General features: G+C 53.4%; 1 protein-coding gene across 1 annotated transcript; it reads right to left on the reverse strand.

Annotated features, from left to right (window-relative positions):
- Positions 1 to 1,864: 1,864 nt before the first annotated feature.
- WNT9B (Wnt family member 9B) lies at positions 1,865 to 21,838 on the reverse strand. Its single transcript, XM_037494137.2, has 4 exons — positions 21,704 to 21,838; positions 4,677 to 4,933; positions 3,165 to 3,430; positions 1,865 to 2,376 (listed from the first exon to the last, which is right to left on the reverse strand). Exons 1-4 carry the CDS (start codon positions 21,781 to 21,783, stop codon positions 1,903 to 1,905), a joined length of 1,077 nt encoding a protein of 358 aa, XP_037350034.1. The 5' UTR covers positions 21,784 to 21,838; the 3' UTR covers positions 1,865 to 1,902.
- Positions 21,839 to 24,883: the final 3,045 nt, after the last annotated feature.

Consider the following 24,883-nt stretch of genomic DNA (forward strand, 5'->3'; position numbering starts at 1 on the left):
GCCTCTGTCCTCTATGCCTAGGGTTGAGCCAGGGTAGAGGCAGAGTTGGAATCTCAGAGGAGCAAGATGGTCGAGACTGGCAGAGAAAGTCTCCACACTGGGGGGGAGCAGAAGAAACTAGAAAACCAGCCCTCTGTCCTTTTCACTCTTCCTGCAGAGACGTGGGCCAGCTGCTTGGGTCAGCAGTCAGTCTGGTAAAGGGTCTCAAGTCACTTTGGCGTCTTTCTCATTAGAGCCTCCGCAGTCACAGATCCTTCCAGCATCTTGCAGGCTGCCCAACCCACAGAGCCCAAGGCAGCTCCTCCTCACCCTGGGAGCTCTCTGGAGCCCTGGAGACTTCTTCCTGGGGCTTGCATGGGAGGTTTCTGAGCATTCGACTGATTCTAGAGCTTCCTGCTTCAGCAGAGGGTCAGCGGCTCCGGGTCAGGGAGAAAGGAAGCTGACAGAGGGCGCGGCGGGGCCAGCAAAGTGGCCAAGGGCGGCCTGGAGGAGGAGGTGGCTTCCTCCTGGCTGGTGTCAGGCCCTGCTCTGGGGAACACGCAGCTCCAGCAAAGTGGCCCCTGCAAGGTCTTGGTTTTGAACCAGAGAGGCGTGGCAGGTCCCAGGGGTGTTTGTGTGTGTGCGCGCGCGCGTGTGCATGTATGCATGTACATATGTATGTACCAGCTTCTCTCTTCTCTTAGAACACAGGCCCTTGGTAGCTAGCACTGGAACTGTCTGCAGGATCAGAGGAAATTAGCATAATCACTTGTATTCCTGGGAGTGGGGTGGGGTGGGGGGAGAACCAAAGTGAAGGGCCATCAGTATGATAGGGCCCCCAAGGAGTCAGACTTAGCAAAGACTTTTCTGCACCTATACCTCCAGCCAGGACACAAGCCTCGAGGAGACAAGCAGGGGTTAAGGCCCGAAGTGAACTGAAATCACAGGTACCCAGGCCCTCAGTGTTACCTGTGCTGGTTGTGTTGGGCCTTACTGCACAGTGGGGTCCAGCCCCAGGAACTGACAAAAGCAGGCTCCCGGGGAGGCTGAGAAACTGAGCTCGCCATGTCCCCTCACAGGGCCTGTCACCCTCTTCTGGGCTAGGGTGAAAGCTTCCGTGCTCCAGGGAAAATGCAGAGGGCATCACTGTCCCCCGGGCAGCCTAGTGGCACCATCTGAGGCCCACTGGCTCCTCCGCCCCTTCTGGCCTTCAGTGGTGCTTTACCTAGCAGAGCTGGCTAGGGGTGGATAACTCAGCTCTCGAGGGAAGAACAGGCTCTGTGCAGGTACACTGGCAGGTTTTAAAAACCAATCCAGGGCACAGGGCTCCAGCGCACATATCTGACTTGGGTCTATGAAACCCATGGAGCTTTTCTTTCTCCCAGCAGCGCCTACTCTGGGCTTTCCTGGCAAAGCCACAGGGGGGTGAAGGTGCATGGACCCAAGGCTCAGGGCTCCCAGAGCAGGGCCCGAGGCTGGACCGACCCATCCCGAAGACCCCAGCCTTGGCTTCCAGCTGAGTCTGCCTCCCGGCGCTTTCCTGGCCCAGTGCTCACCTCCTAACATCCTGCTGGTTCTAGTCTGCTCACCCCAGGATCTGAGGTGACGGGATGTCCCCTCTTCTTCTCTCCAAACCCCAGGCTTCCTCTTGGGCTCCCTAGTGCCCTTCATGTCCTTTCCCTTTCTGCCTTTCTTTTCCAAGTCCCCAGGGACTCCATCTTATTGGGGGACCCACACCCCTCTTTGCTGAGTGTTGGGGAAGGGAGAGACCGTGAGGCCCAGTGGAGAGGAGGCGTGTGGCTGGCATGTAGCTCGCCGAGTGGATGTGCGCTGTGGGTACCTGTCGGACGGGACAGCTGGTGGCCTCCCGGTGGCTGGCGCCGCAGAGGTCCCGGCAGTGGCCGCTGGCAGCTGGGCACAGGCCTAGTGCTTGCAGGTGTACACGAGCTCCTCCTGCACGCACTGCTGGCACTCCACATAGCAGCACCACTGCACCTGGCAGTGGCAGGAGAAGGCCGCCAGGCGGCTCTGGGTGTCGTAGCCCCGCCCGCAGCACAGGCTGCTGCAGCTGGCCTCCCGGGAGCACACCCTGCCCGCCGTGCCCGGCGAGTACTTGCTGGGGCGGCAGAAGCTGGGCGAGTCCTCCATGTAGACCAGGTCCCCGGGTCTGGGGGCCAGGCCTTTGGGGGTGCTGCCCGGCCTGGCAGGTACCCACAATTCCAGGCGACCCAAGGCCTCGTTGGTGGCGCTGGACACCTTGACAGCCGAGTCGTAGCGCAGCTTCAGCACCTGGCCGGTCTCGCGGAATGGAGAGAGCTGCTTCCAGCAGGTGCGCACGGCGCAGGAGCCCGACACCCCGTGGCACTTGCACGTGGTCCGGAGGCCACTCTTCACAGCCTGCGGGGGGCCAAAGGGGCCTTGCGTCAGAGGCCCGGGTCCCATGGCCCCAGCCTGCCCCCACAGCACCAGCTCAGGCGGGGGAGTGGCCAGAGGATGGGAAAGAGACAGGGTGAGGGTCACCAGAGGGGGACACGTAGGACTCAAGCTGGCCCCCGTGTCACTTTTATGCAAACTAGCCGAAGACACCCCTCCTGCTGGGCAGAGCAGCCCTGTGGTCCTTGTGGGGTGGACAGCTTGTGCGGGTGGACACTTAGAGACAATGACGCCAGAACACAGAGTTCAGCTTCCTCCAGACAGGGAGCGCGAGCCTCCAGCCCTCTCATCCCAGAGGACCCAGTAGACCTGGATGCTTTTTACCCTCCAGGCCTCCCACCACTGCGTGGCCTCAGTTAAGTCCCTTTCCCTCTCTGGGCCTCTTCTGTCCTCCCCCCTGTAAGACAGAGGAGGGTTGGGGTTGTAGCAGATCAAAGTTTTCAAACTAGTTGGCTCCTAGGACATCTAGAAACACTCTTCTCTAAACATGTTCCTGCTCACTATGGCTGTACACCTGGTGCCCACCTGCCGCCCACCCAAGAGGTAGTGGGGGGATGGGTCAGTCATGATGCCAGGACCCTTCCCTCCTTCCTAGTACCTGGAAATGGCTCAGATCAGATGCACAAGGAAGGTGGTTGAGGGAATGAGATTCACCCAAGGATGGCTGCCTGTGTGCCGGGGGGCAGGGTGGGGCTTTGGCCTCCCATAGACCTGGCCAGGGCAGGGCTCGAGGCCTCCGGGGCTGTGCTCACCTTGATGCCCACGTGGGTGTTGTGGGCGTCTGCCCGGGCCCGCAGGTCTTTGCTTCCTCTCTTGGGTCCTAGGAAGTTGCTCAGGAACTTGGTGCTGTATTTGAGGTTGTCCCCGCACACGCCCCACTGCCAGGCCTGTCGGCTCTCCAGGCCGGGGGAGTCATCACAAGTGCAGCGCTCCATGCGGCCGGCGCTGCAGGCCCTGGCCAGAGTGTGCGTGAGGGCAGCTGAGGACACCGCGTACAGGAAGGCTGTCTCCTTGAAACCTGTGTCCGGACACGGGGAGGATCGGGAAGGAGAAAGAGAGTGGCTCAGGGGCTGCCGGGGCTGAGTGGGCTGAGAGGGGTGTCAACCTGGGGACAGACCTCCTTGTCACTTGCCCTTCAGGCTCAGGCCGTGCATGGCTATTTCCATGGCACTTGGAAATTGCCTGTGGAGTGTGTGCCTGGATTCCTGGGGCCCCAGGAGAGCTCTAAGTGTCTTAGACAGTCAGGGCCAAGCCTGTGGCCTCTGAGTCTTACTTCTAAGAGGAAGCAAGTTGGACTGACCCATCTCTGAGGCCCGTGATCCCCTGAAGTATGCCCTGTGGGCCTCCTGTGTCTCACAAGGCCTCTCAAATGTCATTCTCTGCAACCTCCTGATGGAGTGACCTTGGGTCTCCTGCCTGACCTGCCCAGTCTGACCATCCCACTCGTTTCAGCAGCCACTGCAACTCTTGCACTGTTGGGGTGGTGGCCACGTGGTCTGGAGGCCACCTGCTCCCTGAACCTGCTTCCCTGTGAGTTCACGGCCTCCTGCCTACTTTCCAATGTACCTGGGGTGCCGGGGACATTAGCTCCGTCGCAGACCCTCCCAGTCATGGAGGACAGCTGGTCTAGAAGGGGCTGGCTGCTCTGACACAGCATCACTGGCTTTGGGGAAAACCCACATCACAGCCCTTGCCGCTGGTGATGGAGCCGCACAGTGACCTGATGCCTCTTCTAGGCTGTGGCTTTCCAAGGGCAGATGGCATCTGGCTCGGCTCTGTACCCTCAGTGTCCAGCACAGTGGCTGGCTCATTGAGAGCCCCACCAGATGCTTAGTGGACGGCTGGCTGGGTGGAGGTGTGGAGGGAAGGAGGGAGGAAGGGAAAGGGAGGGACTGATGGTGTGATGAGCAAAGAGGCAGGAGAATGAGTGACCTCAGCATGTCTCATGTTATTCGCCGGCTGCTAACTGCCTTCAGTCCTGGGCTGCTCTGGTTTTGCAGGTTCTGTTCCTGAGTGTATGGGCACGTGTGCATGGAGGAGGCCGAGGGAAGGAACTGGGGGACCACGCATCTCATCTGTGGGCCCCTCAGGAATGGACTGTGCTCCTGCTCTCATGTCCCCCTTGCGCCTGTGTGGCCTGGGTACAGGGGTGAGGGGAGAAGGAAGGGCAGCCTCCTCCCCAGCCCCTCCCTCTGCAGACCCCTCCTCCCCAGCAAGCCTCCCCAGCTCCCTCTCCCATTCCCCTGCTCCCCAGTCCTCCCTACCTCTCTTGAGCAGGCCGGTCCTCCCCTCCAGACTGCAGTTCCAGCGCTCATGCCGGAACTGGAACTGGCACTCGAGCAGGCTGAGGTGCACAGCGTCCTGCAGGGTCTCGGCCAGGCCGGGTTCCCGGCGGCAGAGCTGCTTCTGCCGGCGGGACAGTTTCAGCAGGTCACACTGCTTCAGGTGGGCCCCACCCAGCACCGGGGCCTCCGGGGTGCCCAGCCCAGGGAAGGGCGTCAGGACCTCCCGCCCCGTCAGCCTAGAGGGTGAGAGGAAGGAGGCGAGTGACCCTCGGGGTTGTGATGGGCAGGACAGAGGGTGACAATCCCTGAGAATGTGCGGCACGTGAAGGGAAAGGGGCCTTCTCAGGGGCTTTATTTGCTGGCCTTGTGGCTCCATGGAGAGGTCCCCATTTTACAGAGTAGGGAACCAAGGTGCTTATAACAAGGGCTAGTGCCCTGAGTTTTCCAGGAGTCAAAGCCTCGGGTCTTCTTACCTCCCTATTTCACAACTTGCCCAGATAGAAAAACCATCTGGGGTGCTTATTAAAATACAGAGTTCCAGGATCCTCACTTGGCAATTATGGTTCTGTTGGTCTGGAGCGGGGCCTGAGAACCTGCATATTTCTCTGATCAGGAAATACTGTGTTTAGTTTTGGCTGCTGGAGGGGACAGCCATGGGCCCAAGTGGACACAGGCAAAGGGCTCTGGATGTTGAGAAGATGGTAGCCACATCCCTGCTATCCCTCCCCTTCCATGTGTCTCTGCCCAAGTCATTCCATGCTAACCTAACTTGCTTCCATACTTTCCAGATAGATCTTCAATCATCTGGCCACTTAGGGCTTGTTACAGTGATGCTTGTAGATTAACTGGATAGAGGGAAGGAAGCAAGGAAGGAAGGAAGGAGGGAAGGAAGCAAGGAAGGAGAGCTGAAGAACTGGATTTCCCTTGGCCATCAGGTTCAGACTCCTTATTCTACTCTATCTAAAACCTATGGGTTCTGGGGTCAGGCTGCCAAGTTCTAAACCTGACTCCTATCTCCGCAGTTGCGTAATCGTGAAGGTTTGATTGTCTTTTCTGGTAAGTACCAAGAGCAATCCTTTCCACTGCTGGGGTTGCTGGGAGCATTACAGGCAAGTGCTGACTGAGGCCTGGGACATGCTGGTTCACCTACCTGCGAGCTGGAGCTTCTCAAAGTCCTTTCCTATTTTTTTTTAATTTTTGCATGGAAGAATTGGGGTATAGACCAGAGGTGGGGGCGGGGGGCAGTGAGAGGATTCACCAGAGACAGAGTGGGGAGCAGAACAGGCGCATCTCCTGAAATACACTGATGAGGGGAATAGCGGCGAGACAGGAGAGGTCTGTTGCGCCATGTGGGTCACCTCCCTGGCTGGGGATCAAACTCAGGCTGTTTCAATGATAGCACTGAGACTTAACCCCTAGGCCACCGGGGAGGCCCAAAACTCTTTCCTCTTGCAAGATGCTTTATTCCCTAACCTGGGCAGAGTCTTCCCTTTTTCCAGAGAAGGAAGCAAAAGTTTTATGAAGCGGCAGCGACAGGCCCAGGCCACACAGCAGATCTGCAGCAAGGTAGGGCTGAGAATGAGAGCTCACCTTCCCTCTCCCCAGAAGCAATCTGTGAGATGGATCTACTAGTTCAAAATATTTGCTGTCCTGCTCCCTGGCGGCCCTCCATGTGGCAGCACGTGCATCATTCCAGGGCCTAGGCTGGAGGAAGCAGCCCCTTTCTGGAACATGCTGACCTCAAGGCCAAGGTAGAAGAGCAAAGGTAGAAGCCAGAGATGGTTCTTAAAGGTCTTGCTCAGTTGTGGCTCTCATCACTCCTGCTCGTGAGCCATGGCGAAGGCACGCTGTGGCCAAGCCTTGCGTGGTCAGAGAGGCCCATATCCCATGGAGTCAAGGGACGGCTCTCCCATTTGCAGCCACCTACCCCCAGCAGGACATCTGGCTGGGTGCCACACCCTCCATATCTACCCCAGGGAGGGTGGGATGCTGGCCAGGTCCCAGGTGCCCCTAGAAAGTGCCCGTAGATTCCAAGCCATTGGGTGCAGCCAACCTAGTGTGGAGCATATCTCTGAAACCTCCGAGCAGAGAGAGACAGATGCTATCGGGCTCCTCCTGGCCCAGCCTGGCCCTAGGCTCCCCTCCCAGACAGGGTGAGGGCAGGGACCTGTTAATGATTAATCTGGGGGCAAATGGGTAAATTTCCAGTCCACCAGGTCTACACCCAGACCCCTCCCTGCAGCCTGGCAGGAAACCCTCAGAGCTTGACCCCGCAGGTTCAGAGCAGAACCCAATGTTAACTCTAGCCGAAGAGGCCCCTCTGACAGGGTCCAGCTTGGAGGCAGCTTGGGGGCTGCAGGGATGGAAGGGGACAGCAGCCATCGCGCTCCTCCAAGGCCCTCTCTCCACACCAGGGGCTGGTGTGAGGGACAACTTGTGCTCACGCCATTCCTATATCTCACAAACTGAGATGGCCTTTGGAGCCTCTGACTGAAGATGAGAGAACAAAGGGACTGATGGGAATTTGGCCAGCCAGGCTATACAATACTCAAGGCCTATCTCAAACGCCATTTTAACAATAGTTATTATTACATCATCACAGGTACATTATATTTTTTAAAGATTTATTTAATTATACATACAAGAACCAGGGTACAGGCCAGAGTTTTTTGAGGGGTGAGCGGCTTCACCAGATACAGAGTGGGGAACAGAACAGGCAGATTGACTGAAATACACTGCTGAGGGGAGCAGCGGGCAAGTCAGGAGAGGTCTGCTGTGCCATGTGGGTCACCTCCCTGGCTGGGGATCGAACTTGTGCTGTAGTGGCTGCGGTGAGCTTCGAGCTTCATAGGTTGCATCTTAACCTCTTGTGCCACCAGGGAGGCCCCCTATATATTTAATCTATATTACATATGCTATATATTATATAATTATCTACCAAATGCTGAGGGTTTCTTACTAAGACTTTTAAATTACTATTGTCAAAATCTGTTGGGTTGACCTCCCACCTGTTCCTTTCAGCTACATGGTCACCAGCTGACCCCTGTGGACCGTTTTATCATTAGACTGTGTGACCTTGCTGCTCTGGCTTGTTGACTAGACCCATAAGAGTCACGTGACTCAAGCTGGACCAATCAGTCCTTTCCCTGGGAATTTGAAATTTGCATTAAGACAGCTTATACTTGCTTTCTCTTGCTTCCTTTCAATCACTGGATCTGTAAGTCAACATAAGCAGTGCAAGCTGATCCAAAGCAAGAGAAAGAAAATAAACCAAAGAGATGAGCAGAGGTGAGAGTAGGAATGAAAATTTGGGGAGCTCCCAGCCCCTCATCTTCCTGAGAGGTGGCTGTGCTCCTGTCTGGGACAGTCCTGCTTGCAGTTCCGCGTCAAGGCCGGGAGTTGGTTGGGCGAGCTCAGGGTGCCCAGCTGCACTTGTGAGTCAGCTCAGCAAACACCCTTTCCTCCACCAACAAGCACCTGTTTTTTTAATTTCATATAATGGACCCTGTGATTGATGCCCCAGGAGTCCAGTATAAAGTCCGTTAATTTTATTAGTGGTAATGACACTTAGTAGCGATTAATGGTCAGGAAAGGCAGCCAACCGCAGAGAGGCTCGGGCCCACAGGTTCCTGGTCTGCCCAAGGCTGCTCTCAGAGAAGCTCCTGACACTACTTGGGGGCCCGTGGGCCTGAGAAGACCCCTGGGAAAGCTTCCAGTGGTGGGATGCCCTTTTGTGTGTTGGGTTTGGGACCATAGCTCCTTTGAAGAAATAGCACCCCCACATCTACAACCCCACATCTAAGCTGTGCTAGTGAATTCTACACCTGCCCATCCCATGGCCTCTACCAGGGAAGGTTTCTTCCTGGACCTCAGAAGAACTCTAGGTGCTGCAGCAAAAGCCTGTTCCAAGTTGGTGCACATGATCCCCACCCTGGAAGAAGCCACCAATCTGGCACCCAGGCCTGAAAACACTGCCCACAGGCCTCTCTGCCAAATCTCCATTTGCCCACTGGTTAGTGTATTCCCATGGGGGTAAGATGTACAACCAGAGAAGAGCCAATGGATCCAGACAAAATTGGGGGTTTTAATGAAGACAGGCCCTGTGGACAGCTCCCACACTATCAGCCAAACGAGTGAGTGGTGTGTGATCCACAGAGCAGAGGCAAGTGGCAAGCAGGCTTGCTGACTACTCTTCTGGGCTGGGGCACAAGAAGTTTGAGCCTGGCTCCAGTGCCCTGGGCTGCCCTCATCCACCACTCTCTGGTTACACCTGCCTTGACCCCTCGGCCCCCCACTTGCCTGCTTCCAATTCCCTCCAGGCTGACTTCCAGCTCTCTTTTCCCACTAAGAAAGCAACAATCCCACATGACCAGCTCCATTCTTCTCCCTGCTCTGCCTCAGCCTGTGCCCCTCTGCACCCTCAGTCTATAGTCTCCAAGGGTGGGTCGACAATAAACCAGAAACCACCACAAAGTGAGATGCATCTGACTTCGACCTCAGAGCCATCCAGCTACTTCCCAGGCCACCTCATGGGTCCCAAGTTAAGGGTACCCCTCAGGGCCTCATCTCCCATATGTCCCTACCTTCAGATCTGCTCTGTTCCGTCCTGGCCCTTCCTCCCCTCTGCCCTCCTTTCACACTCTCCAACACTCACCCTGTCTACAGTTTTGGCTAAAGCTACCCACTCTGGGATGACCTTGAAGGAACAAAAGAAGGTTCTCCCAGGCTTTGGGAAAGCCTCCTAGGAGACTGGGTCACTGTCAGCAAGTCCCCAGGGACTATCAGACCCTGAGAAGAAATGGAGCCCACCCTAGAGCAAACCCCACCACTGGCTGGCTCATGGGGACCTTTGGGCCTGGGCCCAAGGGGCTGTTCAGGGCCTGGGCAGTCTTGTCCCAGGGCTGCGCTCACTCAGTGGTGACCTTAGAGATGCCCACTTGGCCCCTGAGCTCATCCCATCTAACAAAGACACCTGACTCGTGGGAGAATATGATGGGACCAGGCTGCCCAGGTTCAAGTCCCAGCTCCACTTCTTACTGGCTGTGCAACCATGGGTAAAGCATGTCTCCTCTGTGAAGGGAAGAGAGTAACAGTAGCTACCTCGCAGGGCTGCTGTGAGGGTTCATTTGTAAAGTGCCTGGTAGGTACACAGTGGGCTCCGCAGAAGTGTGATTGCTAAGTATCTGCTACATGCCAGCCTGTGCCAGGTGCTAGGACACAATTCTGCCCTCAAGGAGATCATAGCCTAAACTTGACTGGATTCAGCAGCATTCAACCCTCCTGAAGCCCAAGAGCTGGGGGAAGAGAAGAAACATTTGAACTAGCTCAGCTTCCCAGACAACAACCAGTAGCTGCTCAGGGACCCAGATCAGAATGCCCAGCACCTTCTGGTTGAGAACCTGACTTCTGCCAGCCTCAGCCTGCCATATTAGGAGGCCTGGGGGTGGGAAGGAGGCAGGAGGAGCTCCTAGGGAGCACTCCCAGCTAGCTGTGGAAGACCTGGCAGCTTGAGAGCTGTCCCACACCTGGGCAGCCCCAGGCTCTGCTATTCCACACCTACCCCCATCCTGGTTTCTGCTCCAGAGGGTCTGGTGGTTCCAGAGGAGACTGCCCCAGGATGTGGGTGAGTGAGTTGGTGGGTGGCACAGGACAAGGCTGGCGGCTCCCAGGGTCCCAGGTAATGCCAGAGTGTCTGGACCCTTAGCTGGAGGGGCCTGGAGCTGCTCCTGGCACCAGGGCCCATGCCAACTACAGGCAGCTGCCTGGGAACCAGGAAAGCCTAGCCCTGCCTGGAGCCTTGGCCTTGGCCCTGCAAAACCCTATTAGATGCTCAGATAACAGGCACAGGCTTCCGCTGCAGGGCCATTTGCATGGTAAGTGCCCGCTTTGTGCTTTCATCTCAAACATTGCCGTCCACCTCTCCCCACCTCACTAAATCCCCCTACACAGGCCCCGCCCCTCACCATTACCCACTTCTTACCAGCAGGGACAGTTGGTGTGGGCAGTGCCTGGCCAGGAAGAGAGGGCACATGCTCTGGGCAATCTTTCTGCAGAGACGGCTGGAGGGGGCCCCTAAGCAGCCACCCAGACTGCTTTCCCCTCCTCATGTCACGCCGGGACCTGGCATTTCCAACACTAAGCAGCATCCTTTCCCCATCTTCCAGATGCCTTTCTCTTTCACGGGGGTTCATGGCACCTCCTAGATGTCCTTAGAGAGCAGCCTGGCTCCTAGGGCAGCTCCGCTTCCTACCTTTCCTCCAGCTCCCTCCACCCCTCTGCTCCCCGCACTTGAGTGCTCACTCATTTAAATATGAATAGGAAGGACTAGCTGAGCCTCCTCCAGGCTCTTAGGGAGACAGAAATAAACTAGACACTCACCACTTCCCTGTCTGGACCCTCAGTGGCCCCTGCGCCCAGTCTTCCTTTCCTTCCCAGCTCTGGACCTCAGGACCCTATGGACCCACCTGGAGGTCTAAATTTAGTCCCCCACCCCTCCCCTACCCCACCCACCTCAGCTCTGAGAAAAAGAGCCTGGTCCAGCTGTGGGCTTTGTCTCTCCATTTCCTGTTTCTCAGACGCAGAGGGGGCTGCCCGCTAGGATGGCATCGGAGTGGGCATCCAGGCCCCACAGCAAGCATGCTTTGCATCTCAACAGGCTCCGGTATTGCCAGCTTGGCTCATGCAACATCTGTGGAGGAAATGCTTCCCCCTTCCTCCCTCCAGCTTCTCTCCCTCTCTGCTCAGGGTCAGGCTGAAGCTGAGGAGAGGAGATTTGCTTTTGCTGTGCATGGCCACAGAGGGTCCCCAAAGTCACTCCCTTGCAGAGCTCCCTCGGGAATAGAGCCGGGTCCTCCAGAACAGGACCAGAACAGCTCCCCACCCTGGGCCATCCTGGACTCAACCAGCCAGGGATACAGCAAAAGGATATATACCTCCTCTCTCCTGCCATAGAGAACTCAGTCCAAGCCCCATAACTTTCTTCACACTATAACCCCTGCTTGGGATGCCTTTCCTGGTCCAAAAGCCCTTGTGGGCCTCTCAGACGCTATTATAGCCACTGCCTTTTCTATAACTGAATCAAAAATGCAGGAAGTGGGAAAAATGATCCAGAGGCCCTATCCAGCTCTAGCTGTCATCCTTATCTGCCTCCTCCAGGAAGTCCTCCTTACTTGCCTGTCCCATACCACTCTATCCTCTTTTTTTGCCTTCCCCCACTCTGGCAGACATAGTACTGCCAGGTGTGCATGGCTCACACTTTTTTCTTTCTCCTCAGGGTATAGACAGTCTCTTCCAGTATCCTGTTAGCTCCTTGACAGAGGTCATGGTTTCTCATCCCCTGAGGACTAACCCACCCCATCTCCAGTTCAGACCCCACCCCAAGCTGACAGCTGATGGCTGTCAATGTCCAACCCCAGGATCTCAGTTGTCTCCCCCTCCACTGTCCTCCTGATGTCTCACTCCCAAGTGGCAGGGCCACATGAGCCCCCAAACCTTCTCAAGCTTGGGCAGGCAGGCTTTGGAAGTGTATGGCTCTGGGGATCCTGCCCGTGGCTCCCCTATTTCTCCCCACCCTCAGATTTTGATGGAAGGTCCACGTCCCCAGTACAGATCCCAGGCTATCTGACCACGGTCAGCCAGACTCCAGGTCCTCTGGCCCGCTCAGCCTCTGTGGGGCACCATGATGTGGGAACTGGAGAGCCAGGTCAGTTCCCTCTGAACCTTGGTTCCTGGGAACGAGCTCAGCAGCCCAAACCCTGCTCTGACACCAACAACAACCAGCCAAGAACTTGGCCCAAGCCTTTCTTTAAAACTCAGTTTGCACAACCTCTTGTGGTGACTCGTGCTGAAAGTCTCCCCAGGTTCACAAACCTCCCAATTCCCAGCTCCAGAAAGCTCAACAGTACAAACTTTTTGTGCTGTTGTGGGGAGCTCATAGGGCAGCAAGTCCTGACCTGAACCAAAGGGAGAATATTTATGCTTTTTATTTTTCCCAACATGGAGATGTTTTTCTGCAAAAATAATATAGTATCTGATTACAGGGTGCTGCCTTAGACCTTGCTAGAAATGTTATGTTGTGCATGGCATATGCATTGTATTACCTTTCTAAAATCTCCCCAATTTTTTTTTTCGTGTTTTCAGGGATCACCTTTCCCTTTTTATTTTATTTATTTATTTTTTTAATTTAAATTTTATTTTTATATTCCCCATACAATTACAACCCCCTTATTTTGACCCCAATCCCTCCTTTCTCCGCCCCCCCACCCCCATGGAATATTACTCAGCATTCAAAAAAGATAAACTCATGCCATTTGCAGCAACATGGATGGAGCTGGAAGGGATCATGCTCAGCGAAATAAGCCAGAAAGAAAAAGAAAAATTCCGGATGGTCTCACTCATAGCAGGAATCTAGAAAACCTAAATAAGGGACCAGGAAAAAGAATAACTATAAAAAAGAAAATATCAAAATCAACAAACAACTATGAACCAGAGACACTCCCCAATTTTGAATTCTGAAACACATCTTGTCACTTTGGGGGAAGTTGATGGCTTCTCTTCTCTGCTGTAGCCCTGAAATCAGTCTCTTAGGGATTTCCAGGACTGAGTCAACATGGGGGTTGACATCTCCCCTGGGGCTCCCCGGCCCAGGCTTGAGGTAGCTGCCTATGCCCCAGCTCATGGTTGCTGCCACCTTGGAAGGCCAGCTGCGGCTGACTTCTGGGGTCTCATAAGGGCAAGCTTCTGCTTGGCTTCCAGGTCCTACCTGAGAGGGGCCAGGTCCAAACAAAGCAGCGTGTGCTCAGGAGAGCCAAGTGCCAGCAGAAGATGAAAGAACAACCAAGACAGAGCAGGGAGAAGGGGTTAAGGGGGGAGGGACAGGAAAGGGGACAGGGAGCTATGGACTGAAAGCAATGCTACAGACAGTGGGGGGGCTTGGGTGATAACAGGACCCCAAAACCTGAGCTATGCATGAAATGGAGGCATAAGAACATGAAAAACTGGGTAGCTAACCAAGTATTTAAGGCAGGCAGTGTCACAGATGTCTATGACATGTCATGTGAAGGGTGTGGGTGCCAGGGTGGAGGACTCAGGGTGTCAGAGGCACTCAGGGGAAGAGGCCTTGCTGGGACTCAACAGGCAGCACAAGGCAGAGATGAAAAGGTTGGCTCTGGAGCTCACAGACTAGAATTCAAACATTTGTGCTGCTAGCCATTAGCTGTGTGACTTTGGGAAAGGTGCTCGGTCTCTCTGAGCCATCCCTTCATTTGTAAATGAGGATAATTAGGCAAACACCTACCTACCTGGGCTGTCACGATGGTTAAATGAGACGTGTTCATAAAGCAGTGAGCACAGGAAGGATTCTTCTTCTTTTAATTTGTACAATGAGGGCTTCTCTGGTGGTGCAAGGGGTTAAGATGCAACCTACGAAGCTGTCTGCAGCCACTGCAGCACGAGTTCAATCCCCAGCCAGGGAGCTACCCACATGGCACAGCAGACCTCTCCTGACGTGCCCACTGCTACCCTCAACAGTGTATTTCAGTCCGTCTGCCTGTTCTGTTCCCCACTCTGTCTCTGGTGAATCCTCTCACTCCCCTATACCTCTGGCCTGTACCCCAGTTCTTGTAGGCATAAATAAATAAATCTTTTTTTAAAAATTGTACAATGACCAAGATAAAGAGGAAGAGAAGGAAAAGAAGGCACCAAAGACTCCCCTTAACTGGGACAGTCTAAGATAGAACACTGGTCTCCTTACAGATGGTAGTATGTCAGCACTTTTATATACATTTATTTAATTCTGACAACAACCCCACGAACAGAGGAGCAGCCCATTTTATAGATGGGGACAGAGAGTCAGCTCACTGGCTCTCCCTGGGATGCAGCTGGCAAGAGGTTGGCTATAAGATGTGAACCCCATAGGTCTGACTCTAAGTCCAGTGTTCCTTATATTAGGGCACAGGATGGGTGGCCTCCCATCCTGCTCAGACTGATGCCAGAATAGGGGTAACCCTCATAGCACCTGGCCCACCTCCTCCTGAACCCAAAGCTACCTGAGCACATAATCCTCCTGACACCAGGCCTCGCTTCCTTGGGAGATTCCTGCTCAGAGTCCCTCTTCCCTGCTTCCTCCCTTCTCTTCCTCCCTTCAGGCTCAGAAAGGCCACCACCCTCCACCAAAGAGGCTGGTTTGACCCATAGCCCAACTCCAGCCCAGCTCCTCCAGGGTTATAGCTCAGCCAGGGACAAGCTGGCCTAAATTCCTTCCCCAAACACAATGATTCTTATCATTTCTGGCTTTCAGTCTACCACCCCAAAGCAATAAAATTTCTTTTGCCCTTTTTCCCTCCAACCCTGTTTTTCTCCAAGCCCAATTTCTATTTTTTTTTAACTAAAAAACAATACATAAAACACATAGGGGTCTTATTTTGTTTTAATATTTGTAAGACCTGCATACTGAAAATTACAAAACACTGCTGAAACAAACAAAAATTTAAAGCCTTAAATAGAGAAATAGGGCCTGTTTATAAATCGGTAGACTCAACATTGTTAGACTGTCAATCTGTTATAAGATTTATAGATTCAATGCAATCCCCATCAAAAATCCCAGTGGATTGTCCTGTAGAGATTGACAAGTTGATACTAAAATTTATTTGGAAATACAAAGGACTTAGAAAAGCCAAAAAAAGTTCTAAAAAGGAAAATCTACAGTACTTTGTTTCAAGAATTATTATACACCTATAGTAATCAAAACTGTGGGGTATTGGCATAAAACTAAGTATAAAGACAAATGTCATTGGGATAAAGCCCCAAAATAGGCCCTTGTATCCTGGATCAACTAATTTGCAACAAAGAAGGCAATATGGAAAGGATCATCTTTCAACAAATGGCATTGGAACAATATCAATAAACCAAAAAACTTCAACCATTACCGCACACCCTGTAAATTAACTCAAAAAGAATCATAGATCTATGTATAAAAACTAAAACTATAAAACCTCTAGAAGAAAACACAGAAGGAAATCTTTGCAACCTCTGTAGGCAGATTTCTCCAACAGGACACAGAAAAAGCACAAACCATTTTAAAAGTTAAAATATTGTACTTCAAAACTAAAAGTTTGGTTCTTCAGACGGTACCAAAAAGAAAATGAAAAGGGAAGCCACAGACAGGGATAAAATACCACCAATAGTGTCTTTATATCCAAGATATATAGACATATTACAACTCAATAACAAAATAAATAACGCAATGAAAAAGATATTCAAATGGCCCTCCCACACATGAAAAATTGTTCAACACACTATTCATCAATGGGAAAATGCAAATTGAAACCACAGTGTGATACCAATATGTACCCACTAAAATGGCCAATATTAAGATTGACAACAGATAAGAATATGGAGCAACTGGAACTCTCACACATACTGTGTGAAGTGGTACAACTACTTTGGAATACTATTTATAGTATTTAACTTTCTTATAAAGTTAAACATATATGTACTATATGATCCAAAAACTCAATCCTAAATTGTATTTATACAGGAGGGAAAAAACATAGTATACAAAAAACATGTGCATGAATGTTTGCAGGTGCTTTATTTGGAATAGCCCTAAATTGAACACAATCCAAATGTCCATCAACTAGTTGATGAATAAACAAATACACGAAGGAATACTACTCAGCAATAAAAAAATAGCGTGCTACTGATATATGCAAAAATATAGATGAATTTCCAAAAGCTTTATTTTGAGCAACAGACTCAGGACATACAAGGTTATATATACCATATGATTCCACTGATATGAAATTCTACAATGGGCAAACTAATCATACTGACAGAAAGCAAAGAAATAATAGCCTGGAGCTGGTGGGAGATGGTTGATACAAAGTAGCACAACAGCAAATCATCCTTTGGAATGATGGAAATGTTCTATTGTAATTGTGGTTGTAGTTACACAGGGATCTACATTTTTTATAATCCAAGCTGTGCAATTTGAATGTGGGCATTTTATTGTTATAATGTTGGTTTGAGGGCGGGTTGGGGGGGATTGTGTTTTTCTTCTTCACAATGATGACATTGCCACAGTTCAAGATGATGGTTAGAACCCCAGCAACTATCAAGAATGAACTTGCTGAACAAACAGCTTACCAAAAAGGTGATCCAGAAGGCCAATGTGTATGTGGAAGAATGTTTATCAGCACTTCTAATAGGGGAGCTGCAGGGCAAGACCACGATGACAAGTCATCTCACTTCTGTGAGAATGGAACATGTTAAAAAGACCCACAACAAATGTGGGAGAGGATGCAGAAAAAGGGAAGTCCTATGCCACTGCTGGTGGTAATGTCAACTGGTGCAGCCATTTTGGAAGGTGATCTGAATAATTTACCTTAAAAAACTGAAAATGGAAATACTGTAGGACCCAGCATTCCCACTCTTGGGCATCTATTCAGAGAACATGAAACCAACCACCAACTCAAAAAATTCTATGCTCTGCAGTGTTTATTGCAGCAGTGTTTACAATAGCTAGGACATGGAAACCACCAAAGTGTCCAATGATAGAAGAGTGGATCAAGAAGAAGTGGTATATCCACACAATGGAATAGTATTCAGCCATAAGGAAAGATGAAATATTGCCATTTAGGGCCTCCCCTGGTGGTGCAGAGGTTGAGCACTGGACTGTGAAGTTGCCCGTAGCCTCTGCAACGCCGGTTCAATCCCTGGCCACCAGTGAGGGTCCCACATGGCGCGCAGACCTCTCTTGCCGCCCACTGCTCCCCTCAGCAGTGTATTTCGTCACTCTGCCTGTTCTGTTGCCCGCTCTGGCTCTGGTAAATTCTCTCATCCTCCTGCGCTTCTGACTGTACCCAGTGCTTGTATAAATAAATAAATAAGTAAATCTTTAAAAAAAAAAAAGAAAGAAAGAAAGAAATACTGCCATTTAAAACAAAATGGAAGGGGGTCTCCCTGGTGGCCTAGGGGTTAAGTCTCAGTACTACCACTGCAACAGTCCACCTCGATGGCTTGAATTCCATCCCCAGACAGGGAACTGACCCACACGGCGCGGCCGACCTCTCCTGTCTCGCCCACTGCTCTCTTCAGCAGTGTATTTCAGTAGATCTGCCTGGTCTGCTCCCCACTCTGTCTCTGGAGAATCCTCTCACCTCCTACACTTCTGGCCTATACCCTAGTTCTATACATACATAAATAAGTAACATCTTTTTAAAAATGGAAGGTGTTTGAGAGAATTATGTATAGTAAGGCAAGTCAAAACGATAAAGACTAATATTGCTCAGTTGTATATTGGATGATTCCACAAAGCAAAATTCTTATAAAAACTAATGATCACTGATAAATGAAGTGGGGCTTTTGAGGTTAAGGGCAGGAAAAGAGAAAGGATCAGGGGTATAAGAGATGGTGGTGTGAAAAAAAATGTTAAACACTATATAAACACAGATATTAAAAAAATATATAAGCACCTGTCCTGAGCACTTAGTATTTGCCAGGTACATTTTCATCCATTGTCTCAATTGAGCTGCACATCCATTATCTTTAAGATGGGTCTTGTCACTGTCCTAGGCCTAAGGCTAAGACATTTGCTCGAAGTCACACAGCTAGCAAGGGCAAGGCCAGAATTCAAACTCAGGTCTAGAAGTCTGTTTTCATAAACCTCTCTGTCCTATCCCAAGAGAGAAAAGAACCCCAACCAGAAAAGAGGTCACACACTCTAAAAACACCACCAAAGTGAATGATTTATAATGTTGCCCCCATAGGAACTATTTCTAGTTACAAAGCCATTGGGATGACTTCAAGATTAGTTTGGTGACAAGGCCTGTGATGTGTTCAATTTGCCACATAGCACAGAGAATATTCATTTCTAAAGCACCACAGGAGCTAAAGAATTCGCAAATCATCTGAGCTTTCGAGCAATCCTAGATTTCCAGGCTAGGGCAAGCCTGTTAGAGTCAGGGAACCTTGGGATCTCCAGGTACTTAAAACCTTGGAAGCAAGTGACTTGACCCACGACAATCCTGAGCATGGCCTCAAGTTCCATCAAACCCAGGCCCCTGACTCCTGGTCTATCCACCATCCCAGTCATATACTACCTTTCAGGAGCAGGGCCCAGTGCCTCCTGCTGATGGCAGAGGAGAACATGGTGGCCACACTCTGGCCCTGTGCACCCACCATAGCTAAGAGGGTGACAGAGTTACCCAAGCAGTGGAGGGGCCATCCTCCATTCCCTCACCCTCTGTAGCTCCTTTGCAGCTCTTTCTTCCCGGAGGCTGCTCCTGGTATATGAAGAACCCTGACTGGAGGCAGGACCTGTTTCCTATTCTGCCTCTCTTCCAATTTGCTGTGTGACACAAGGGGAGTCACTGAGCCTCTCTGGTCTTCAGTTCCTTTTGGGAACTATTTACACACATCCCACATACTTCAGGAATGGCTCTGAGAATCAGATGAAAGAGGGGCTGTATGAGAAAGTGATTTGGAAATGGCAATCCCATTATGTTACCACCACTAATGGTATTCGATTGCGCAAAAGCAGCAGAAGTAACTCCTGGCTCACTATGCTTGGGGAGGATGTTTATTTCTTCTAGAAAATAGTAATAATAATAATACATGATCTTCCTGGGGCAGGGAGTTAGACCAGAGATCCTTCTGGGATCACATCCAATTTTTAAGTCTATGACTCTATAATTTCAAAGACCCCCAAGAAGATTGCCTCTCCTGATGTTTGAATTTTCTTTTATCAATATGCAAAACATTTCATCTTATAATCAGAAAAGGAACCTCAAATGCAAATGACCTGGAGAAGGATGCAGCACCTTGCCTCACATTCTCATACTACGGTGTGAATAACTGACACCAGGTTCCTTCCAAGAGCAAATTCTGCCTGGAAGCTGGAAAGCCTGACCTGACGGAGTTATATAATAGGGCGTCCTGGGTGAGGATTGAGGCTGAATCCTGTCTGTTTTCTGAGACCAAATTCATAAGAGCAAGAGTTCCCAATTTTAGCTTATTTTCCAAGGATTTGTCTTGTCCCCCAGAGTGGGCTGGTGGTTTATGTGTACTTTGCCATCTCTGCCCATCTGGGCTTACAAACCAGAAGTGGCTTCGATAGCCACATGATCCCTTTCAACCCTAACCCAGGCCCAATCAGTCATCATGTCCCCCTTGTTCACTGTCTTCAAACTCTGGCCCTGTGCACTGTTGCAAACTCCTTTCCCCGCCAAGCACACCAGCCTAGTTAGGTCAGGAGAGAAGAAGCCCTCTTCTCCTTCTGCCCACCTGGCTCTCACCCCATCCCCAACCCGAACCCCAAACAAACAAAAGAAGTGTGGAAATGAGCTGGTGTCTAAGAGGATGCAGGCATCATCTGTCTCTGTCCTACCCTTCTCCACTGCAGCTCAGGAATGCTTCAGAGCTGGGGTATCAAGAGAGAGTGCCTGTCTTCAGCAGCAGCACCACCACCATCATCACCAGCATTAGCTGAGCATTGAAATATACTAGTTACTCTTCTTAGTGCTTTGCCTGTACTAACTCACATAATTCTCCTGAAAATTTGGCGCTATTATCCTCACTTTACAGATGAGAAACTGAGACACAGACTAGGCCAAGAGCACATACTACACGTGGCAGTGTTAGGGGGTCACCTCAGTGCCTGTGCCCTTGCCATTATTTCTGCCCCCTGAAATAGCAGCAGTACCTTCAAGCCTAAAATATCCAGCTCAAAAGTATATGTGCACTGCTCAGGGAGTGCTGGAGTTCAGGCACGAAATTCAGTCCCCTCTTTGACCAAAAGGGGATACTGAGGCCCAGGGACTGAGTGGTCTTCCCAGGTCACCAGCTAGTAGAGCCCAGAGCTGGGGTCCTGGCTGACTACCCTCCCCCAACCCCCACATATTCCAGGAGAGGCCATTGCCCACAGCCAAAGCACATTTCACCCAGGGGTCGTGACCTGGAAATGAGCCACTGGCCTTACTCTAGCCAGCGCCTGCCCTTCCCGCCAGGGCCTTAAGAGCAGTCTCTGGTAAGTCGCTGCTTGGTGTTTTCTTGCCTTTGCCATAGTCAGACTACAAACCTCACACTAATTTGGGGTGAAGACCACGAAAAGTGACAAAATCTAAAGTAACTGCAAATGGTTGGAGTCGGCTTTGGGTGGGATCAGGAAAGAGCTTTCACACCCACCACCCTCTCTCCCATCCAGAGCTCCTACAGTTCAGGGTCGGAGAAGGGACATTGGCCCCCAGCTTTCCCTCCAGACACTCGGCCCTGCTCTCTCCCCAGGTGTCAACCCCTGCTGTGATCTTCCTTTTCCAATCCATTCTCTCCATCTTTCTCCTGAGAATTCACCCCATTCCAGATCTGAGATTTGATCGGGTCCCCCCACCTCAAACGGAGTCTCCAGCTGACACTCCCCAACATCCGCGGTTGCCTCGTTCCCTTTGGAGAGCGCGGGTCGCTTCCCCAGCCTTGGAAATCGCGCCCCCACCCATTCACCCGGACTTTTGGGGTTCCCCTCCTCAGGACGAAGGCAGGGTGGGGAGCGAGTCCGAGGTCAGGACTGTGGCAGGAGCGAGCCCAGGAGTTGGGCGGACAGGGCCCGAGCGAGGGTCTGGAGAGGGCTCCGGGCGCGGGGGGACGCCTGGACCGCAGCCGCAGGCGCGCCAGGACAGACCGGCCGGGTCCGACAGCCTCGCGGAGTCGGGGTGCTCGTGGGAAGGGGTCGCGACCCCGCGGGGCGTGCAGGGTGGCGCTTGGCCCCCGCGGGGTGAGAAGAGAGGCGGCGAGGGGACACCAGAAGCGGGGCTCCGGGCCCGAGCAGGGGGAGCGGGAGACCGAGCCCCGGGCGCGCGCTCCACGGCGCGGTGGCGCTGGGTCCCGCCCGGCCCGGGGCCCGAGTTCGAGCCCCCGCCCCGACGGGGCCACGGGAGGGAGCCGCCGACCCCGCGGCGGCCGGGAGGGAGGCGGGCGGGCCGGGGGCGCGGGCCGGGGGCGCCGCGGGCACTGACCCGAAGTAGGCAGCGGCGGCGGCGGCGGGCAGCGCCAGCAGGCAGAGCGCAGCCAGGGCCAGCGCGGGCGGGGGGCGCATGGTGCCGGCGCGCGGCGCCCTCTCGCATCTCCTCGCGCCGCTCGGCTCTCGCAGCGCCGCCACCAGCCCCCCGCGGCGCTTTAAAGCCCCCGGGGCGGGGGGGGGGGCGGGAGGCGGGAGCGGGGCCCGCGGCCCCACCCCCGGCGGCGAGCCCCCCGCCCCATTGGCCCCGCCGCGCTCGCCCCGCCCCTCCGGGGCGTGGTCGCCGCCCGGCCCCGCCCCGCCGCCGTCGGCCCGCCCCACCCGCCGCAGGTGAGCGCTCACCTGACGCGGCGCCTGGGGGAGCCAGGCCGCGCGACGGGAAGCCCGGGGAGCGGGAGACCGGGATGGGGCGCTAGGTGGGGGCCGGGGAGCGCATGTCTCTCTGGGGCGGGATAGAGGGGCGCGGGAGATTCCCCCCCGCGGGGCGGGCGGCGGCGGACACAGGCCCGGGAAGGCCCCTGAGTCTGCAGAGCAGTCGCGTCGCGTGCGCCCCCCGGCCTGGCAGACGCGGGCTCGCAGCCCAGGCTCGCGGACTCGGGTCGGGGGCGGGGGGTGCAGGCCGGACCCTGACGCAGAGCCGCTGTCTGGGAGCGGGAGCTGCAAGACTAATGGCCGGGGCGGGGTGGGGCGGGGGGGCGCTCCTGAGTGGAGTGGCGTGGGGAGATACAGGGGGCGGCCCGCTCGTCAGAGCACAGGGATAAAAAGGAGCCCCTTTTCTAGACCGGAGACTGTCAAGTTCAAGGTGCACCTCATGGACCTCTGTGGGCCTTTGACAAAGGGCTTCTGATGTTCTTGGGACAAAAACCAGATTCTCTGGTCGTTGGGGTAGGCAGAGCTGGGAGGGGAGAGAGACTCTCCTTGCTTTCCAAGAACCCCTGTCAGACAGGGTGGAACTCTCCAGTGCTAAGCTCTGTCTCAATTATTCTTTTTAAAAGTTTGACCCCCAACTCCCACAGAGCAGGTACAGTGCTCAAGGCAATAGGTGGGACCAGTCTAGGAGGGGGACAGACGACAAATGACCAGAATAAGACTGGAAATGTTTTCGAGAGTCTTGAATACTGGGTCGAATGGAGCAAAACAAAATATGATTTGCACTAAATGTCAAGACCGGCATTTAAAGTTTCCCCCAGAGCAGCCATGCATGTAGAACATCAGGTGACATCGACCTTGGCTTTGAAGTGGACACCAGCATGATGGGGGGTGGTGGCTGGCGGAAGACGGCAGCTGCAGTGGAAAACAGCGTCAGCAGAGGAAGCCCCCAGCTATGGCGAGCCTCCCTGGGTCAGCGCCCAGTCAAATGAGCATGACGAGATGATCCATGACCTTTGCCAAGTCTGCCGGCCCCATCAGATCTCGTGGCTATCTACTGAGGGCCACAGCCCAGTGTGATGAGCAGAGACCTGTAGTTGGATCATGTCAATTATGAACCCCAGGTACTAAATGGGGGTGATGACAAATGTCTCCAGGATCGCTGTGCAGGTAAGAGTGACGCCTCATCACATCATGACTTAGCTGTGCAGCCGCCCACTGTTGGGGGGTGCTTACAACTGCAGGCTGGACTGCTGCTTTCAGGCGGTGGATGGATGTTTAATTTGTATCATGGGTCAATTTCTGTGCTGTGCTGCACAAATACCCACCCTGGCTGATTTCAACCCCATCGATGTGACAACACTCCTGATCACCCCTGTTGTGAAGAGAGATTTGCAGTGGGCTCTGCAAGCCAGTCTGAGCTGGCCCCAGTATCACACTGGTGAGACCTTGAACCAGGTTCCAGTAGGGCTCAGAGGAGGGGCCGAGTGCACCAGCATGAGTCAGGGAGGGGATGAACCCCACCAGGGCCCAGGCATGCCCAGGACAGGTAAGGAGGGAGAAGGTCCAGCTGCCCCTTCTGTCCTTGTGCCCGTAACCCACGCCAGACACACAAGCCCGCACAAGCGAGCACGTGCCTGGAGAAGGTGAGGGAGGGGGGGAGTGCATTCTCCCAGTGACACATTTTCAGCATTTCCTAAAAGGTACATGTTGGCATCTTGACATGGGTCACCAGGCACAGTGAGACTCAGAGTCTTGGCACTATTCACTGGGGCACCTCGTCCCTCCAACAGCTGACCCTCAGGGGCACTGGACCGAGTGGTGGCAAAAACAGGTCGTCTCTACAAACACGGTGGTGTGACATCACTGAAAAAGGACAGAGGGGTGACCCTTGGTACTCATGGCACACTTGTGGCTCCCACCGCCCCCTCTGCCCTGCAAGCTCCTCCACAGTGGTCCCGTGTTTAACCATTTCCTGTAACTCCAAAGCCTGGTACTAGACCCAGCACACAGTAGGTCCTCAAAAATACGTCATTGCCAGCTTATCACCTTGGTCTGTGACCGCTTTATGGGTCTATAGAGAGAAACTATCACACTGACACAAACCTACCCATAGGAGTGCCCTCTCCCCTGCACACGCGTGTGAACGCACAGACACTGACACAAGTCTGGGCTTCGGTGACACACAGACGCCCCCACACCTCCCCCATGGATGCCTAAATTCCTAGGCAGACCCACAGCTGCTCCTGGACCCACACGTTCACACAGGTATGCAAGAGAAGCATTCTTAGACACCCACATGCAGGTACCTGTCTCCACTAACTAGCCCAAGGCAGCCACGGCTGGGGGATGGAGTCCTCCCCACCCCTGTGCATGCACGCACATGCACACACACGCTCACACACACACACACACACACACACACACACACTCTCTGGAGGTCACAGGCTTGTGACTGAAAGCCTTGCAAGGCTGCATTAAATTCAGCTCCAGGATGTCTCCTCCTAACTTCCTTCTCCTGCCCCCCACCCTGGCTCAGGCCTGCAGTCACATGGCCTGAAGCAAACCCTGAGCAATCACCCATCTTTGTCTGGCCCAGGCCTCCAATGGCTCCAAACCCCATCCTGGCACAGGCCCCATGTACCCTTCAATCCCCCCCACCACCCAGGCCAGGCCTCAGGTCGGCGGGAATGAGTCCCAGGCCGGCAGTCTCCCTCTGATCACCTCACAGCTACTGGAAATGGACCTGGCCTGACAGGAAGTAGGCAGAGATGCCCTGGCTGCTCTGGGCCAAGGCACCGGTGCCCAG

This window comes from Talpa occidentalis, unplaced genomic scaffold (genome assembly GCF_014898055.3).
Source record: "Talpa occidentalis isolate TD23 unplaced genomic scaffold, MPIMG_talOcc4v2.1 talOcc4.7, whole genome shotgun sequence".
NCBI lineage: Eukaryota > Metazoa > Chordata > Mammalia > Eulipotyphla > Talpidae > Talpa > Talpa occidentalis.

Excerpts from the sequence above, each read along its gene's own strand:
- WNT9B (XM_037494137.2), bottom strand. The coding sequence starts at position 21,783 with ATGCGCCCCCCGCCCGCGCTGGCCCTGGCTGCGCTCTGCCTGCTGGCG. Across the intron at positions 3,431-4,676 it reads GACCGGCCTGCTCAAGAGAG|GTTTCAAGGAGACAGCCTTC; the intron begins GTAGGGAGGACT and ends GTCCGGACACAG. Across the intron at positions 2,377-3,164 it reads ACACCCACGTGGGCATCAAG|GCTGTGAAGAGTGGCCTCCG; the intron begins GTGAGCACAGCC and ends GGCCCCCCGCAG.